Consider the following 20,391-nt stretch of genomic DNA (forward strand, 5'->3'; position numbering starts at 1 on the left):
GGCAGCTCACTGCTTCCAGCGCGATAGCCCTGTGAGTGCCATAATGTCTAGTTCCACCACTAATAACAAAATAAGAGAAAAGCCTGGGAATGTCTCAATTAGAATGAAGAAATCTGATTACTTTGACTGTGTGGAATTTTGAGAGAGGAAAGAGCGACTTTATAAACTACGTTATTCAGAGCTTATTAAAAACACACATTTAATGATTTAATGATTTAATGACATTTTACATTGCAACGAAGACAAACACTGAACATCTAAAAAAACACAAACAAATCACCAGTAAATTAAAAAAGGGGTTTTACATTAACATACAAGTACAGGATTTTTCCTCCTCTGAGGAAGCCGATTTTCAAAGACTTATGCTTCGAAAATAAGATTTTTTGATCCTGAAATATTTTTACAGTTTTCCATCTGAAAAAAAAACGATGTGCATTTTTAAAGAACACACGTACACACAACGAGACAGAGACAGACAAGTCTTTGCCATTTGCCCAGTGATACTGCTATCTTTAGCAAAACTAACTCTCAATACTGAAAATATGTAACAGCCATTTTCCTTCCTTTTATGTGAAATGTGTGGGACACAAATAGACCAATAATCAAAGCAGCAAGAATGCCTTCCCACTTTGAGGAAGAGACCCCTGAAAGTGAAATGTATAACTTAGTACAATTTTTTTCATTTTTTTACCATTCAGCTACTGTTGGGATGGAACCTATCACCTTCACACAGTGTTTAAGACATTGCAGAAGTCAAGTTGAGGAATTTGTTTGCTCCTCTCAAAGAAACCGCAGTGTTGAGGTTGACATGAGAACGAGTACCTCGGCAGCTCTGCTAGCAGAGGTTGATCCATTGATCCTGAGCATAGAAACAAGGGGCGGCATCAAAACCATACATTCCTGCATTATTTTGAATTGATTGTAGAAAACCTTACAGACGTCAGTCCTATGAACTATCCATGCAATTAGAGTCCAAGACTCAACAGGAAAGCCCCAGTCACTGACCAATAGGCAGTCAAGCTTCTGCCCAGTCCATTTTGGTATAGTCCATACAGATGACTTATTGCTCATAAAATGTGCAGAAGTTCAGCTGGAACGCCTTTCATTCTATGAGACAAGGAGCTCACGGGGAATGAGAGAATTGTTTTAATAGTGACAAATCTGCAGATGCACTAAAGAGTTCGGCCTTACTTTGGTTTCTCTCACGAATCAAGGGATGAACTCCCAGGGTTGCTACAGCTACTCCCTCCACCCCACCCCACCCCATCTCTCTGTGGCAACTGCAATCTAAATACACCAAATCTTGTTTCCTGAACGCACAATAAAGTAATTTACAACTTATTTTGACATGGACAGGGGAAGAGATTGAATAGAGCTGAATTGTATGACTTGAAAAAAAACTGCAAGGGTTCTCCTAAAAAGAAGTAGGGAGAGGAAAGCAGGCATATCCAATGGGCTTGAAGTCAAACGCCAATCATCTTTTTAAAAAATTAGAATAACTCGTTCTGAATCAGCATATGGTTATCACATACTCCAACCATTTACTCACCCATGAGGGCTGCAGTTCTAAGTATCTACTTGGGCTCTAGGATCACACAACCTTTTTCCCTAATGAGATCATGCCACTGTTATTCTTTATGGCATATATTCTCTTCCAGATTCTCCATTAACTACCGTAGCTCTTATCTGCTCACTCACAATGTTGTGCTTCAACAGGCTTCCAGGATTTTTGCTCTCTTTTTCCTTTATTCTCAACCCATACTCTCCTATGTAAGTGAAAAAAGTCAACCTCTTACATTTGTCTTGGACCATGCTGGGGAGGATGTCAATCTCAACAATTCAAATAAAAATGATTGCAAGACTGCAATGACAGAAATTCATTTTAAACTCTATTTATAAGAAAACTACATGACCATTCTAACCGTTTGGGTTCTTAGCCCTGGGATAGACAGGGGAACCACTTATGCAACACTTACGAAGAAGTCTTGAATGCACCCTCCAAATTTTTTCCAAAAACATCAGCAGCAAAAAGGATCTTGAGAATATGAACCAAGCAGGACTTAACATGGAAGGAGCAAAATCCATCCAGATCCTCTTGAGGAAGAGAGAAGGGAAACCTGCAGGCACAGGAACCTCTGTGCCGAGAAAGAGCGGACCAGTCATGTTTCACTGTAAGTTAAATTTTGGCTATGCCTGTCTCTTACTCTTTGAGAGAGTACATCAGGAGGAGATGCAAAGTTCTGAAGTGGAACAGCAAGTCTCAAGGGAGCCCCACATTCTTTTTGAGGTAGCACTCAATTGCAATGGCAGGGAGCCGAAGAACGACTTCCAGCACCCATGCGCTCTTGGCAATGCCCACGGGATACCTATTTTATATATATAATATATATATATATATAATTTGAACAGCTGACACACACACACCCTTCCTCCCCACGCTAATGAAACCATGCCAAGTTTGAAAAGCCTTTTTCTATGTGGAGTGCAGGGGAAAGGCTGCTCCTGCAGGAACACAGAGGCCCAGGCGTCCCCCTTTGCACAACAGGAGTCTAGCTGCACAGGTCTTTGGGCTTCAATAAGTGTGGTGTCAGCTCAAACAGAACTGAGGTGGGCAAGTTCCTGTTTAAAACATGTGAAATACAGGATGCCTTGTTTAAAAACCCAAAACAATGTTTATTCTCTGGCTTCAGGGGGAAAAATATCACAGAAATAAAGCTATGTAAATCCTTCTTAGATAGTCTCACGTTCTCTAGGAAAGTCATCTGACACTTACAGAAATGGTTTATAACAACTGCTATAAACTAAAGTGCTTAAAAGCTTGCTCGGATTATCATGATTGAAGTATTTCATCGTTCGCCATGAGTGTGAAATTCCAAAACAACAGTGTGGTGCTCAGGCCAATGGGCTGAGAACAAATAGGTTAGTTCTTGAAATGTTACGGACGTTCTCGGTGTTACCGTCTCCCTGTGTTTCCAGCAACCAAATTAAATTGGAGTTGGAACTGTCACTACATTGGAGTGCTTAAGTAAAACTTCATACAGAGGCAAGAAAGTTTTCCATCATACTTCTAAATAAAATGCACCCTTCATCTTAACACCCTCTTTAACCACAAGGCAGATATGTAAAATGAAGGGGGGAGAGGGGAGGCAGACTATATATTCTTCACAATAATGACACAGAATTCACATTTAAGTCAAACATAATGCCCTACTGCTGAACTATGCTGAATAACTTATGAACACTTATATGCTCTGTAGGAAAGCCAAACATCCTTCTACTCACAAGTGGATGCCAAGATATAAAAGTTCATACACAAGAACCTAACTTCTTTGAAAATGTCACATTTTCTGTACATTTCATGCAAACTGTGCACAACGTGATAACAATATCTGCAACACATCCCCTTTTCAAGGCGCATCTTTTACAATGAGAGCAGACGAGCTTACAAGAAAGTCTGCAAAAAAGGTTAAAAAGTCTATGGCAACAAAAATGAAAAGAAGATGAATTCTTCCAGCATCTCATTTTTCCTGAAGCAGGGCAGGGATGTTGATATTCCACCCTATAGCCTGGCGATCGAATCCACAAGTGAACAGGTTGCATATTGGGTGGTCTTCACTCCACGCTGAACAACAAACCATTCTTCTGTGACCCTGTGACAGTAGAAATGCCTGCATTAGACCTGGCCACTCCTGGAAGCTATTAGTTTCAACATATCAAAGGCCTTTCAAAGGCCTAAGTTCTCAACTGCATGTACCGTTAATCATTCCTTGCTAGAATAAATCAAGCTGCACGTGCACACAGAAAGAGGCCACAATAATCCTCAAAAGCCATCAAGAACAACAGTGCCGGGGGAGCCCACCAGCCAGCTGGAGCAAGGGCGCAAACTTAAAGTGTCCCCCGTGTTGCTTTCAAGCAGCGTGAGGGGCACTTTAAACTTTAACCCCACTCACTCTTGCTTCAGCTGCCTCGCGGAGCCCGCCAGTCAGCTGGAGCAAGTGTGCGGGTTTAAATGCACCCAAAGCTTTCTTAAGCGCTTCGGAAAGCTTTAATTTGGGATTCCCGAATCTTTAAAAATCAGGTCCGATTTGGGTATTTATCCTGAATCAGAAGCTTGAATCGTACACCCCTAATAGCCAATGCAGAGAGTGATGGTAGAGCATCTGCTTCCCATGTAGAAGATCCCAGGTTCAATCCCCGATATCTCCAATAATGGTCAGGTAGTGGGTGATGTGAAAGACCTCTGCCTGAGACCATGGTGAGCCACTGCCAGCCTGAATTTGATGGATCAATGCTATAATTCAGTATAAGGCAGCTTCATGTGTGTCTCTGATCTGCCCCATTTCTATGCTTTTAATGCAAATATTCCCAGGGCATTTTACCTCCAATGACATAAAGATTTTAACACATAAGATGATGCATGCATTCTATGTTTATTGTCAAGAGGACTGGGCAAAGAGGAGTCATGATCAGTTTGAGAATCATCATCATCATTTATTTGGAAGGTAGATAACCTACCTTTCTATTATGAATAATACTCAAGCTGATTTACACCTTTTTCCACACTGTTCAATGCAAACTGAAGGCTGTCAGGGCATGAGGCAAGAATATCTGGGGGAGACAGTGTTTGATAGATATGGGGATGGAGAGCCTCAGACAACACCCAGGCTGGGAACTAGCCTGCAGCACTGGACGATTGCCTTTTACAACCTGGTGTGAAAACAACAACACCTCTTTGATCTGTTAATGCCCCTCTATTGGACTAGAGGAATGGGGGGCTCTGAAAGTCCAGAATCACAAGCCCTGGTTGGTTAATCTACATAGTCCAACTAGGTGAACTCCTGAAGAAGTGCTGTCCCTTTGTGTGTGTGCATGAGATGGGAGACCTGCACTTCCCCTTTTGGTTCAGCAAGAGCCAGAAGCCATGGAACATGTAAGATCCTTTTAGCTAGCAACCTTGTCTCTCTTTCCTTTCATTTTCTTAGACTGCATGCTTCTCTGTATTCCTGTATTTTGTGTTAGAGAACGATGATGGCGCTATCAAAAAAGCTGTACAGAAAGTGGAGCACAATCCTTTACAGGCCAGAACTGAAATTCAAAACCTTTAAGCTATTGAGCCTGTAGAACTGCCATATGGTTAAAAAAAACCCTTCATCTTGCTGTAGCTTTGAGCACAACTTTTCTTCAGTTTGTGGAAATTAGAATCTCATTCCAAGAGAAGGTATAGATAATATCATACCTGGGAATTCATTCCATGGGAACAAATAGGACTTACTTTCATTTTAAAAAGTGTTTAGGACAGGAATGTAAGATGACAGGCTCTCTGTTATCTGAAGGAACATCCCGATGAGAAGGACTGATTTGTTTTTGAAAGCAAGACTTGAGAGACTGCAGTTCATTCATCTCAAATAGCTGGAGGGAAGCATGGGTTGTACTTGTGTAGTGTAACACACACACACCACCCATTGGAAATATCAGAATTGTTCTGAGGCACTTCCTTGGTAGTATATTTAATAAGTTTAACAGAACAACAACAACAACATTCGATTTATATACCATCCTTCAGGACAACTTAACCCCCACAAGAGTGGTTCTTTCCACCAATTATAATGACTATTTGCCCATATAGAGAAGATCCAGTCCTGTTCAATACGTGACAATATGTCAGCTGCAAGAAGAGGTCACCCGGGATCAAACACTTCCAGCAATATCGTCCAGTGAAGGTCATTTGAACAACACCCTGTGAACAATTTGACTCGTGCAAAAAACAGACATGCAGAGCCACGAATCTCTCTTTATGTATGCAACTAAAACATTCCAGTACCTGTCTGTTGCTGCGAGGTAGCCGTGCTAATCGTACTCCAGACATGTCAAATAATCTAACCTGTCGGTTGTCATGTGGAAGGGCAATGATTCTTTGGCCGACACAAACGTTAATCCTGTACCAGAGAGATAAAGGTAGGTTAGGGACCGAAGGATGAGCCTGACAAATGAGAACTGACAGTTCTTCAAGCTCACTGAAAGTGATTTAATTGAAGGATTTATATTGTACACATTTCATGCAAATCCATATTACCTTTTTTTCCCCTTGCAAAGAGTTAAGGCACTGGAGAAAGATTTATTTCCTTTAAAAGGTGGTGCTGATGGTGATGTGTTGCAGGGGGAGATTTCTCATTCTCCTTGATCATTCAAACTCATACTGCTGTCACCAGCATTGGGATAGTTCCTCTGGCTGAGATCAAAAGTGCTTTATTGGTACACAAGGGGAATTTTATGGGGTCTTCCACTGCACAGCGGCCACTGAAGATCAGGGGAGTCCCCAAGCAGGCTTTGATGTAGCACAACGGCTGCTACCAAAGAACTCCACACCCTTCTCCCTTCCAGGGTCACAGGATGACTACAGTGCATGTATGTGTTCCTCGGAGCCAGGACTTCATAAATAAAATGCTGTTTATCATCACAAACAGTTAGGATCAAACTACATGTGACCTTTCACTGTTCCCCGAGGTTTTTCTCTTACAAAATGCAACTATGGGTACCAAATCTTGAGCACAAGAGCAGCATGCAGCACAGGATGGCTTCTTAAGTTTTCACCCTCTGGCACATTTTTTGGTAAAACAAAAACAAAAAAAACACCTGTCTTTGCAGCCATGTCCTTTCCAGAGGAAAAGATGCAGGAATGCACAACTGGGTGTGGAGGGAGGTTTAAGAAGCCCGCTTCTCAACCTCTCCTGATTTTCCTTGTTAGACAGCAGATAAATTTTGAAGAAAAAAGATCACAAGCGATCATTATGCAAAACTGATCATCACATGTAGTTTGGTCCTTAGTAGCTTCAAGGCAATTCAGCTAAGTCATAACTGCTGTCCCTGCTCATGAAAACTCATAAAATATTTCTGTAACATGAGCACTTTGATGTGATTTAAGTTTTTCTTGGATCTGTTAAGATTAAGGAGCCTAGACTGATTTTACTTTGATGATCAGAAGGCATACAGAGCTGTTCCAGGGATAAAGTCAAACTACTTTGGTCCTGAACTCACTGTCCAGAAGGAAGAAGCGAGAAGGAAGAAGCGAGGCAACCGTAAACTGAGATCTTCGGAGAGAGTACAAATACACACATTCAAGGTGGCAGTGCGCTAAGAGTGCACGGTGAACCTAACGAGACCTGCCATTTTTAGAATGGTGTTCTGCATGAATTCCAACCCGAAGGCCTCCAGGCTGCCCGGCTCAGCCTTGGTGAGATATTTCACACAGGAAGAAAGAGGAGCTCTAAGTAAGTTGGATTCCAACTTGAAATTCAAAACTTGGGCATCAGTTTGAACCCTTGGTTTAATTTGTGGAAGTTAGCCAACACCTCCCACATTTAATCTCATGGCTTTGCTTACCTGTTCACTGCAGAATCTGTACGGATAGTTGCAATAGGCGATCGCATATTTTTCAAGTCCCAAACTTTCACAGTACGGTCATCACTTCCCGAAACAACATTATCCCCCACAGTGAAAACTGCTGAAGTCACAGTACTAAAGGGGCAAGAGAGGGATATGGAGCCACAGTTAGCAATGCTACCTAATATATACCTGCCAAACCCCAAGTCCATCTGCAGGTACTCTCCCCTCTGGAGGAAAGAGCTTGGAAGTCAGAGTATGTTCAAATCGAATGTTCTCAGTGGTAAAGCATGTACCATGAAAAGCATACAGAAAGCCCTGGATTCAATCCATCGTGACTTGCAGCAGCAGTTGAGAAATACATTTCTCTGCCTGGAGAGCCCCTGGCAGCCAAAGGAGATAACAGAGGCTGACCAACGGTCTTACTTGGTATAAGGCAGCTTCATAGGCTCCACTGCTGCGGCCCAGAAGAAATTAACCCCTATCCCCATAAACAACCCATCCCCACATATATCTCTAACACATGGCAACTGCATTTATTTAAATTGCCATCAGCTGCTTGCATAACCAATCTTGGCTGAAAAGTCAGGCATAAAGAATAAACTTGTATGGCGGAAAGAGCAGATGATGTCAATCTTGTATGTTACATAGCTGAATATCCCAAATTTAAGAACATTTTATCACCTTTTCCAAATCTGAATTATAATGGCCAAGTCAAGGAAGCTGAAAATATTTAACCCAATGAACCAGGGGCATGCTTACTGATAAATCTGAAAAGGCCTGGAATTTTAAGCCCTTCCTTCTGTTCTTGTCTACAAAGCCTTTAGTTCCTTCCCACCTATACCATTTACTAACAAACCATTTCCTTCTCGCTCCTGCTTCATTACGGTGCTTCTCAGCTCAATTGCTATGGATCGCGTTTAATGACCTAGCCTGCATAGCTTGGGGGTCACATACATCAATTGCTTGGAATTTAGTAATTTTAATTTAAGGTGTCAAGTTGCTCCTGTCACTTCTATTGTACTGTGAGAATTTGATTTCATGTCCTATTCAGCCCACTGATTGAGATTAGTATTCTCCAAGTCACAATGGACTAGCATGTGCAAGCCCTCTTAATTTAAATTGACATCAAATTAAACTCTAATTAGATCCAAACACCATTGTATCAGTGGCACAAAGTTTTTTAATGCGGTATGAGCGTGCCACTGAGGTGCCCAGGGTAATTACGTGGCACGAATGAAAGGTCTCCACTCAAAGCCTTCTGATTCTTAGGCTCCCAACGCCAAATTATGCGTGCCTGTGTGCCCAAATTGCTGGGTGAGGCAAAAATGCTTAAGAATAGTCATTGAATCCATGGAAGATCTCCAAAAATCAACACACACACAACCACAGCCGCAAGAATGTCTAGCCTCCTGGGATATCTGAGTGACAGAGCATCGCATACTGAAATATTCATGCCAACGAAGCATTTTGCGGTTCTACAACACATGACAATAGATTTGATTCTCTCATCATGCATTAAAATTATTCAGTTGGTTAATATTTAAAAGCTTGTATTTCCAAGCGACTTTCAAACCTCTGTACTCTTCAACTTCTGCTTCAAAAACTGGACGCTTTTTTGCAGTTCCAATCCTGACATATATCCCCAAAGGTGCAGTGTGGATTACATGTTTTAAACGGGTAGAAAAGACATTCAGCCAGTGTGGTGTAGTGGTTATAGTGTTGGACTAAGAACTGGAAAACCTGGGTTCAGATCCTCTCTCTGCCATGGAAGCTTGCTTTGTGACTTAGGGCCAATCATACCCTCTCAGCCTAACCTGCCTCACAGGGTTGTTGTGAGGATAAAATGGAGAAGAGAAGAATGATGTAAGCTGCTTTGGGTCCCCGTTGGGGAAAAAGGCAGAGAGTAGATGAAATAGGTAGAAGTTAACTTTTTATTAACTGAATTCTTTGCATCTAAATGTTAGTTTAATACACAGAGGTGTAGCATTGGCTACTGTAATACAAATATTCACGACAGTGCTCAGCAGTGCCCTTGCATTCCAAATTTACAGTGAGCACCTCCAATCAACAGTGGCCCCACCCACCAAATTGGGGGGGCTGCTAGGATTTCCCAAATCAAAGTGGAAACCAAGGGGCATGTGCTAATCTAGCATTTCTGTGCCTATGCTCACTTCCGTACGCTGCATCCAACCCCTGTACCAGACTTCTAAGTTCCCACTCACAGGTAGTAGCCAAGTCAGGTGGCATATATGCTGGCATTGCCTCCTAAAAGACTGGATGGCCCATTTACTTTTTGTTCCTGAGCTGCAATGCACCTACTTAAGGTCTTTGCCTACATAGTGGCAAAGGATGACATGTGAATATAAGGAGATGCCTTCTGCTACAGACTCAGGCGGCTGCTCCAACACCATGAGCAGCCCCTGCGTGGTTTCAGAGGTCTTTCCCATTGCTATACGAGGTCCCATTGAAATGGCAGGGACTAAACAAGAGACCGAGCCATTTCTTTGCCTCTTTTAATGTTCACTCAGGATTGTGAACACTTTTAACAGGTTACTTAAAAAAAAAAGAATAACTTTGTAATTAACTTTTTAACAAACTTCCCTCACTCACTAGAGTGAATTATTTAGTCACGATTTTATGGAATGTGGGTACCACAAGTCTACTCAAACCACAGGTGAAGTCAGGCTCTAGAGCCATCATTTCCCCTTTTTGTACCAGTTACTTCTTACACAGTCATGAAGCACATCCCGCAACCAAAAACATCCAGGAATAAGCATCAGCATGGAATTGTTTGTCATTTGCATGCAAAGCAGCTGCTCTGCCAACAGCCCTGAATATTCTGTGGCCATCTCAAAGGGCAGATGAAGTGCTTCAAAAAGCTGCACAATACTAACTCGGTTCAGACATTCAGACAAATCTCACCAGCCACAGCATTATGGCGCTGTTTAACATCAGAACTGTGTACTCAGAAATCCCAGAGGCATACATACTTTCACCTGAATATCAAACCCATTCATGTTTTTGTACTATTTATCTTCCCTTTTATCCTATTTTGTGGTTGCCACTCTGTTTTCCCGAACTTGCTCCATTCTGACATTGTGCAAGTGCGCAACTGAACAAATCTTGGGAGAGAAGATAAAGCAGTCAAAGTAACAGGACATCCTGAAGCATAACCCACCCAACACACATTGACGGAGATAGGGAAAAAAATGTACAATTGCTGCAAGTTGGACAGAAGACCAGATGGCCAACATGGCAAATGCAAATCAAAGACACATATCTTGTACTGAAGACCCTTCCAACGTTTGCAGAAATAAAGATGCATTGAATCTGCAGCCAGCTGTAAATAAGCATCTGGAGATGAGGCCGATAAACCAGAAGAAAGGCCTGGAGGCTAGTTTCCATCTTCAATATCATCAATCAATATATCGAATTCTCAGCATGGCCAAATCTGTGCATGCTTGAATCTGGAGACTGGAGCCATAAACAAACAAAACAGATCTTTCTACAAATCTGAAAAGCACCCCAGGTTTGCAGAAAAATCTGGAATGTTTAAGGGAAAAAAACACTGGAGGAGTACCTGTAGTTTTAAGAAATGGGTGCCCTCAGTGGCTGTTGCTAGGCAACCATAACATTTCTATCAGGAAAAGGGACCGGGAGGGACCATTTCCAGGGCCTTTTTGGTCTTTGGGGGAGGACTCCAATTTGCTGTCACCTGACTTACATGACTCACCCAGGCCTACCTGCTCGCTTCTGTTCTACAGCAGCCAGCCCATGAAAAACAGTGTAGTGCAGTGGTTAGTTTCAGACTGGAATCTGGGAGACCCAGTTTTGAATCACCATTCTGCCTTGGGCCAGTTATGTATCAATAAATACAGCTGAAGTGGGGGGTCAGGGTTTTCCCAAGGAAAGGCTGCCAGAGGGAGGAAAAGAAGGAAAACTGAAGGGAGGGGGGAAAGATAAAGGTAGGTTGGCTGGTAGGTGGTGAGGAGAGAAGGGAGCAGGAAATGGGGAGAAGCTGTGGGGACTTTCAGGAAAGGGAAAGAGGAAATCATTGGGAAAGGAAAAATGAGATGCCCCCCTACAAGTCCCTGCAGCTCTTCCACTTGTGTTTGAACTATTTCTCAACCTTCTGTCTACGAGTTCAATTTCTAAAAGACCTTCATCCTCCCCCATCAAACAGAATAAAAAATGAAGTCCACTCCCAGGTGACCTGAAATCTGAAGCTGAGATTGTTAACAGCGATGTGCTGAAACCTACAACCAAACAGGAAAAAACAGCTTTGCTTACATCCCTCTTGTATGAAGAACCCTATCTTCAAAGGAGGGGGGGGGGGCTCAGAGTCTTTTTTCATAATTATGTTTTAAACTTTACATTTCTCATATTGTGGAGAATCAATCTGTCTGTGAACAGATGTGTTTATTGATGGAGGATGGTTACTATTAAAGGGAAGAAGAATTCTCAGGACTGCATCCTTTAAGAGGAATGTTATGGTCTTCTCTTGCGGTCTGTTGAAAATCATGATAAAAAATGGAATAAACTGTTGAAGGAGTGGTTCACTATATAACGTTAAGTCAAAGAAATATCCCTCAAAGCACTGAAAATGTTGTCCTATAAGCTGTCCAGAGGCAGGCCAGGAACATTCTTTTCCTCACCCTTGTAATCTTTCTGGAATACACATCATCTTTAAAAACCAGGGAAGAGCAGCTGTCTTAATATGCTGTGGCAAGGAGGCTTGTGACATCTTAAAGACTCACTCCAATTCATGGCCACATTTGAAACTTCTTCTCCCTTGAATTGAAATCTAGATTAGCCAAGTCAATAAGAACGGGAATCATCTCTTATATACTATTGTCTAAATGGTCAGTAGCCAGCAAAGAATAGCTGAGCCTGACCCACCAACTGCTACGGAGCTAGCAACTAAAGCCTGTTTATTTCGTTTGGAAAATTTAGTGTTTGAACACGTTCACTTTTTAACCCTATTTCACAGAATGGTGGAGGATGATGTATGAAGAGAAAGGTAGGGTGTAAATCAAGTAAATAAATACTTCGTAAATAAATGTGTTCACATTACTGTGTGTGTTATGTACCATCAAGTCGCCTCCAACCTACGATGACCCTATGAATGAAAGACCCCCTAAACTTCCTATGATTAACAGACTTGTTCAGATCTTACAAACTGGAGGACGTGGTTTCTTTTACTGAGTCAAGCCATTTTGGGTCTTCCTCTTTTCCTTCCACTTTTCCTAGCATTATTGACTTTTCCAGCGAGTCTTGTCTTCTCATGATGTGACCACAGTACAATAGTCTCAGTTTTGTCATTTTAGCTTCTAAGGAGGCTTGATTTGATCTAGAACTCACTTATTTGTATTTTTGGCTATCCATGGTATCCACAAAACTCTCCTCCAGCACCACATTTCAAATGAATCAATGTTCTTCCTGTCAGCTTTCTTCGTTGCCCAGCTTTCACATCCATACGTAGTAATGAGGGATACCATAGTTTGGATTATCTTGATCTTGGTCCCCAGAGAGACGTGTTTATCTTTAAGGATACTTGGCCGTTATCTTCACTACTGAGTTCCTGGATATGATGGAGCGCGTGGAATATTGCTAATGCCACAATAAATGTGCTCATCTTTCAGGTCAGATACTTTTCACTGTTTTTAAAAACTGTCTGCTCCTACACACACCACCAAACACCTTTATTTAAATGGGCAGGAAAGATCCCCATGGATGGTTCACCGAAAAAGCAAAATCCATGGAACAAGGTCAATTACGGCCAACCAAAATGACATAAAACGCGGCGCAAGCTTTCCAGCTCATCAGAACTCTTAATCAGGCTAGATGTTACCCCCCAAAAAATTTAAAAATGAAGGAGGGAAAAAGCAGATTTTCCAGATCAAAATCTTAAGACTCTGTTTACAAGTTTTCTCTAACTTAAAATCCTGTGAATTTAAGTCCACTAAGAAGGGCAGCTCAAAGCAGTGCATTAAAGGAGCGCATCTCTATTCTGCCCTAGAAGGGAAAATCCCTTTGGTTTCACTGCAACTTTCAATTGCCTCAATTTGTGGCCCTCTGAGATTAGAACAACAATACAGGAACAAGAACAAAGTCAAGTTTCTTGCTTACAAACTAAATTGAGGCTTGAACTCAGAGTTAATGGAAAGCAGGGGGCTAACTACAGCATTTGGCTAATGCACTGGCCTCTTGTTTGGAGGCTTAATGACAAAACACAGACACTGCCCAAAGCTCACCCTGAGCTGATTCTGGAAAGTTTAAATAAGGAACTGGGGAAGGGAGGGCAAATTAACATCTCCCACAGTCCCCCCTCCCCTCCTCCTCTCAATCCTGGGTCTTCTAGCAGCTGTAGCCAAGTTAAAACTGTGGTTAACATCCCCTCGGCTAAATTAACGAAAAATGTCAACAAAAGATCATTAGACTCCGTGTTAATGGAACGCTAAAAGGCATTAGGCTTTTAATAACTCAAGAGTGGATGACAGGTATCTCTGGGCATTAGAAAAAAAGTTGGCAAAGAAACAATAGTCTTGTGACACCCTTAAACTGTGGGTCCCCCACAGGGAGTTTGGTGTGCTACTACCGTTCTCTGGAAAAACTTCAGACTCTGCCAAGCCCCAGCAAAACTCATTTATCTTGTCGTAGCGAGCAGCCGAGCATGTACTTCCAGCTGACAGAGTGGCATTTTCTCACCACACACCACTGCCTGATCTGGAACATTCTGCTCCCTCCGTGGGTCTCAATCAACGGAAATACTGTAATGCTAGCACTCCTCATTAGGACTAACAGCTGTCTCCCCAGTCACACAGAGACACAAAACTGTTTTGCATAACAATCTGCTGAAATTTCACACTCACAGGGAAAAAAAATATGATGCGGAAGATGCTGGACCATGAAATGCTGATGCGGTGTGCTGCCTGGAACCGCTTCAAAAAAATTAACACTGCAGCGCCCATTTCACTCACACGGCACGGTATTCGAGAGGGTGAGGGCAAGTTGTGAGGAAGGATAACAAGGATTTTGTTACGTTCTGGGAAGAGAGAGACTTACTACTGAATTCTAAAAGAGTTTGGGTAGAAATTGAGGTCAATTTAAACTTTTGTTCAGTGAATATGCTAAATTTTGCTTTAAAAAAACGATAGTACAAAATGAAGAAAAAGGACCCAAAGAAGGGTAAAAACATGTATTGCATGTAACAGAAAGATACAAAATGTGTGTGATGAATACTATGTACAGAAAGATATTTAATTAAGTAGCCAGGCTTCTTAACATCTGCCATTTAGGCACACACAATTCAAAAAGTGCGTAAGAAAAAATACTTATTCAAGCATATATTTAAACAAGAAAAAGGGAATTCTGCAAAAGCATGGACGGAGAGCAGTGTGTGTTCCTGTCCAAAGGCATGTAGGGCTTTCTAAGGGTGAGAAGGAAAACGAAATTCACATTAAGGTTACCTATACTAGGAACCAAGGGAAGCTCAGCCAATCCTAAGTTTCTTGCCAAGAAGTTAGAATTAATCTTTTTTCATTGGCATACTATCATCAGGAAGAGATGATGGTTGTGACTGGAAGAACTAAGAAGTGGCAACAAATAAACAGGACTAGAATCTTTGTTTAGAGATGTCTGGAGCTAACAGCCCCACCTACTCAATGAAGGTAAAAGCGAAACGGGAAAAACACGTGGGGCCCATTGCCTAGCAACCATTTCAGAGTCTCCCTCTTCGGAATTAATTACATAGCGCCGTCAACGTGCCTGGCGTTACTTAGAGTTCAAGAAGACTGATACTTGCCTCAAACAGCTTACAGCCAAAAATATAGCATAAGGAAGATAACAAAGGGAGAGGAGGGAAGAATATATATTCACTTCAGGCCACAATTCAACAGGAAATTAATGAGTTAAGCCAAATGCTTCTTGACGAGAGATTTCCAGAAAATCAAAGAGGCAGCAGCATGCTGGTGTTGGGAGAGGGAGTGCCAAGCGGAAGGGGCAGCAAGGGAGTAAATAACAGAGTAATTTGAGGGAGCAAGAGCCCTCGGGTTGGGCTGAAAGAGCAAAGGTCACAGGCAGGGAAATACCAGTATCTGATCAGATTAATACGTATTAATAGCTTTACTGCTATTTTACTGCTCTGTGTTTTACACACACAGAGCTGAGTTACTGAGCGCTCAATGGTACATGCATCTGACTCCCAAGGATTTAGCGGCAAGAAAAATCTAAAAAATATCAGTGTTCCAACAGTCTCATCGAGAATTAACTTGCAACATCATACAATACAGAAAACAGCAACTGCCCATGGAATGAACACAAAACATCACACTTGTTTTATGGGGAAATGCTCTCTTCTTCAAGTATAAGAGAAGTAAAGCAAGGAGAGGGTTTTTTTATCCCACAGATTCAAAGCAGTGATTGGGGAGGGGGCACCCAATGCATTCAAACAGGGAATAATTCCAATTCTGAACACACAAGAACTAACTGGCGGGGGGGGGGGGGGGAGAAGAGCTGTGTAACCTTCAGGGAATAAAGCTTTCTGTATAAATTACTGATGAAAAATAATGAGACACCCCTTACATGGGAAATTCTCTTCAGATCCCCTTCAGATGCCTTTAATCTTGTAGATGCTTTCTTCCAAGTAGCTTTCTTTCAACTTGCACCTCTCTCTAACATGCAGCGTAATTGCAACTTAGCTACAAGTACACACACAGCTGAGTTTTTCAACTCTGTCTAACACTCTTATATACATTCTCCAACCCCCACCTCCACTGTGCCATCTTTCACTCTTGCTCTACTAGATGCTACGCATTCCTCAAGGCACAACTCAGTTTTTATTTTAATTCACAAGAGTTGCGTTTATTTTTGGATGTGGAAGTTCAGAACCATCGCCTTATTATTCCAACATTTACTTAGCCACAGAAGCAAGCATTTTATATTCCTCCATTCTTATATTCATAAAGGATGTGATTTTATACGAAGGTGCTTGAAAATTCCTACCTAAAAGGTAGCTACAGAGCAGCCAGGTATTTCTTTAAAAAAAACACTCTATGTTGTCAAGTCTGGCTGACTAAGCTTGGAATTCTGTCTCAAAACTATGTATGTCTAACATTAGAGTCGATTTTTCAGTTTTAATACAGAATTAAAGTGCCATCTGCTGGAAATATCTATATCAACAGAACTTTCATTTTAAATTCAGCTGTAAATGTCCATGTTGCAACTGTAAAGATGAATTACTATTGGTACTACCTTGAAAATAACCAAACCACTCACTTTCCCAGAGGTAGTGACTAGAGATGGGCACGATCCGCATTACGATCGGAAAAAAACCACGATAATGGCGATCGCGTGATCGTGACCCGGTGGATCGTGATTGGCCAAGGCCAACGATCCGGCGATCGGGAAAGGCCTGGATCGGGGCGATCAGGCTCGGATCGGGGATCCAGACACTCAGGCGCCAGCAATCTATTCCCCTGGCAACGGAGCCAGGGGAAAGCCTGAGCTCTGTTTGCCCTCCTTCTGTTGCCCTGGAAACCCGAACAGAAGCCCAGCTTTCCTTGATCAGCAAGGCTTCCTTCTGACCACGGAGCAGCAAAGCAGTCACAAGTTGGGAGAAGACACCCAGGGGAGGGAGGGGGAAGGGGGTGTTCTGTAGCCATGGGCACTCCAATCTCATCCCTGCAAACCCTGATAGGCAGCTCTGACGGCCAAACACAGACCTCCTGTGTTGCTGAATGGGACCTGAGGGGAGGCGGGTCGCCGCCACCTCCCCGTGCCCGCCAGGCCTGGCAGCCACCACCACCACCCACCTTCCCACATAGCTGGGAATAGCAGCACGCCCCGCTTTGGCCTCCACGATCCATGGATCGGGAACGGGAGATGCTCGGTGTGGATCATTAATTCGGGATCGTCGCCAGCGCCAATCCACGATCAACTGGATCGTTAATTTTTTTTGGATCATGCCCATTTCTAGTAGTGACTCACCAAACCTATTATTTAACTGTTCCATCATTACATGGCCCTACATTCTACCTGGGATGCCCTGCCTGTATTTGAACCCAACACTTCCCCTCACCTTATGACGTAGATCCTGCCAGAAAAGCTTTTTGTGGATTTATTTTGTACATTCAGCTTTGAGTCATTAAGTGATGTCAGATAAAGGGATATATGCATGCATAGCAGGAGCTACATGATCATTTTTTGCTACAACCCAACATGACTATTCTCAATACAAAACTAAATATCTAGTTTTTTGGCACAGGTTTACAAGCAGAATAAAATAGAGATGGGTAATCAAAAAATTAGAAAAATGTACACAAGTCAACAACTGAAGTTCAAGAATAAAATCACCACCGCACTTTTTCCTTCTAATTAAGCTACAAAACACGTCTCTAGGTTGTCACCCAAGTAAAGTGAGCGTATTATACGTATCATAGGAAGGTGTTGTATTGAGGGGAGAGCAACCTGGTCTACGACAGGCAGCTCACCAACTCCTTGACCTGAGGACCCATTTTCAACCATCACTTCTGGCTTACCTAGATTGAACTTCAGTTTATGGGCCTCCATCTAGCCCATTACTGATTCTAGGCAATGAAACTGACTCACTGAAATTTCAGGATGAGATACTTATTTATTAATTCAAAATATTTACAAGCCTGCCTTTCTCCCCAAAAAGCTGGGATGCAAGGCAAGTAATTAAATATAAAACCCAATCCAGGAACTGGAAATATACCCCCCACCACTTCACTATACAGAAGCGAGCAGCACAATATAAAATGAACCACAGCGGTGGGTCCCTTCTCAAAGATTTGCTGCTCCAGGACCTGCTAGTTGCAGGCTGTATGTCATAGGACAGCCAAACATGGGTTAATGGGTCAAGATGGATGAGTAAAATCATTAGTTGCAATATTTGAGGCCGCGGGGAAATGTGGGCTCTCCCTAAACGACTGTGGAGAGTTACACCCATAAGAGCTTCACCCATAAGCCTCCCCACTCCCACAAGCCCAGCTCTTGTATTTTTGACATGCTGTGCTGGTGAAATGCTGACCTCCCCTTGCTTTTTAACAGTGTCGGTCAGGGAAATGTAGACCTGATCAATGGTATGGGGGCACGGGAAGTTGCAGTATTGCTGAAACAAAGGATAACTGGACATGATCAATGCATGCAGAGAAAATCACTCCCGTGGTCAGTGAAAGACACCTATGAGCTTCATGGTCCTGCTGTTTTTACTGTGAATCTTTCTGCTCACAGACCTGTCATGAGTGAGGCCACTTGTCTGCCTTCTAACCTTTATTATTATTACTTGAAAAAAAATATCCCAGGGCCTTAGCAAGCCGTGTGCTTTTTTATCTCAAAAATGTAGTAACATTCAGTTATGAATGGAAAGGGTCCAATTTCATTTCTTTGATCTGGGAAGAATGACTACGAATGTCCACAAGAATATTTAATATGCTTAAGGCTGCTTAGCAGCCCACTCCTATTGTCCTAGCATGTGCTTCAACTTGCCTAAATCATTTCTCAAAGAGCTACTGTCACAGCTTTTTAAGTGATACCCTGTCTCTTAGAAACTAAGAAGATTGCTTCGGCTACCTCAATCAGAAGTCCTGCTAAAATGGGGGGGGGGGGGGGACGCCATCCTCAGCGTGGTCCAGGCAAGAGACAAGCCAAGGTGATTTGCCACTGCCTTCTTCTATATAGCAACCTGCAACCTCCTTGGTCCCCTCCCATCCAAGTACTAACTGGGGCCGACCTTGGTTAGCATTCAAGTTCTAAGCAAGCTCAGGCTAAGCTAGGCTAATTGAAGTTGTTCTGCTAAATCTTCACACCTCTGGCAGTACGATACTGCACAAGTCTCATGAAGAAAAGATGGTTTCCGATGTCCTGAGATATGGGAGGAAGCTGCTACTGGAAAACCCAACAGCCCATCCACAGAGCAGCACAGTACTGTAACAAGAACCTTAGTGTCAGGCTACGGATGACAGGCTATGGCAGACAGACCCCTGTACCGTTACAGCAAGAATCCAGGTTCTTGGTTAAAAGGCTTTATTCAGGAACCAGATCATTTCCACAGATATGTCCATCAGATTACTCAGAAGCAAGGTAAGCAACTAAGCAGTAACAGCAGGTTGACAGGAATACTCAAGACCTGTGAAAATCATTCTGTTATAGAGCACGATTACACTTCCCCCTTCCCAACCATAAACATAACCTCTGGCGCGAGATTGCCTTGGGAGCTCCTCACATAGTTAGACAACTAGTCTAGACAACTAGGAAAGTACAAGATTAAAGTTGAAACACAGTAAGTCATGAGAATGAATGTTTACAAGGTCAGAAGCCCTGGGAGCTTCAAAGGAACAAGATAAGGCACCTGCAGCTTCATGAGGCCTGTGAAAGCAAAGCAGTTATAGCATTGGCAATATGACATCAAGATGCAGCATTAACAATGGTTCTTAATGACAGCTCATCTGGGAATAATGGCATGGATGGGGTACAGACATGACACTTAGTTTAAAATGTATACAGCCTCACATAATGAGTATCATCTCTTACTTTTTTCTTGGCAACAACACAAAGGTTGTAACTAGGAAGGAGAAAAGGGGTTTCTGAAAGAGTCGCACAATTTTTTTTTAAAGGCAAAACCCAGGGGACAGGTAACTTTTGGCACAAGCACCCCAACACACTTCCCCCTTATAAACCCTAGGAAACAGCTGTCACTTACTCTGTATGGCCCTGAAAGACATTCACAGAATGGATAGAAGGGTCTCTGAAATCCCACAGACGGAACGTCGTGTCGCGAGATGAGGTCACCACAAGACGCTGGGTGGGATGTGTGCAACAATGTGTAAGTTCTTGGTCATGTCCTACAACCACAGATGAAAACACATAAGGCACCAAGAATACACAACACTTCATTTCCACTAAGACTGGACGTGAAAAACATCACAGACAAAATCTACATATTGATGGCCATCAAAATGGCTGCATACTAACATTCAGACGTTAAAA

General features: G+C 42.5%; 1 protein-coding gene across 3 annotated transcripts in view; it reads right to left on the reverse strand.

Annotated features, from left to right (window-relative positions):
- Positions 1–232: 232 nt before the first annotated feature.
- WDR37 (WD repeat domain 37) overlaps positions 233–20,391 on the reverse strand; it is a 53,716-nt gene continuing 33,557 nt past the window's right edge. For all 3 annotated transcript variants that reach the window (XM_054991622.1, XM_054991623.1, XM_054991621.1), the window contains 4 exons: positions 20,105–20,246; positions 7,381–7,515; positions 5,822–5,936; positions 233–3,650 (listed from right to left, as the gene is read on the reverse strand). In XM_054991622.1, the coding sequence (XP_054847597.1) occupies positions 3,519–3,650; positions 5,822–5,936; positions 7,381–7,515; positions 20,105–20,246 (524 nt within the window). In that variant the 3' untranslated portion in view covers positions 233–3,518. The remainder of the gene's footprint in view (positions 3,651–5,821; positions 5,937–7,380; positions 7,516–20,104; positions 20,247–20,391) is intronic.

The sequence above is a fragment of the Eublepharis macularius genome, chromosome 11 (genome assembly GCF_028583425.1).
Source record: "Eublepharis macularius isolate TG4126 chromosome 11, MPM_Emac_v1.0, whole genome shotgun sequence".
Taxonomy (NCBI): Eukaryota; Metazoa; Chordata; class Lepidosauria; order Squamata; family Eublepharidae; genus Eublepharis; species Eublepharis macularius.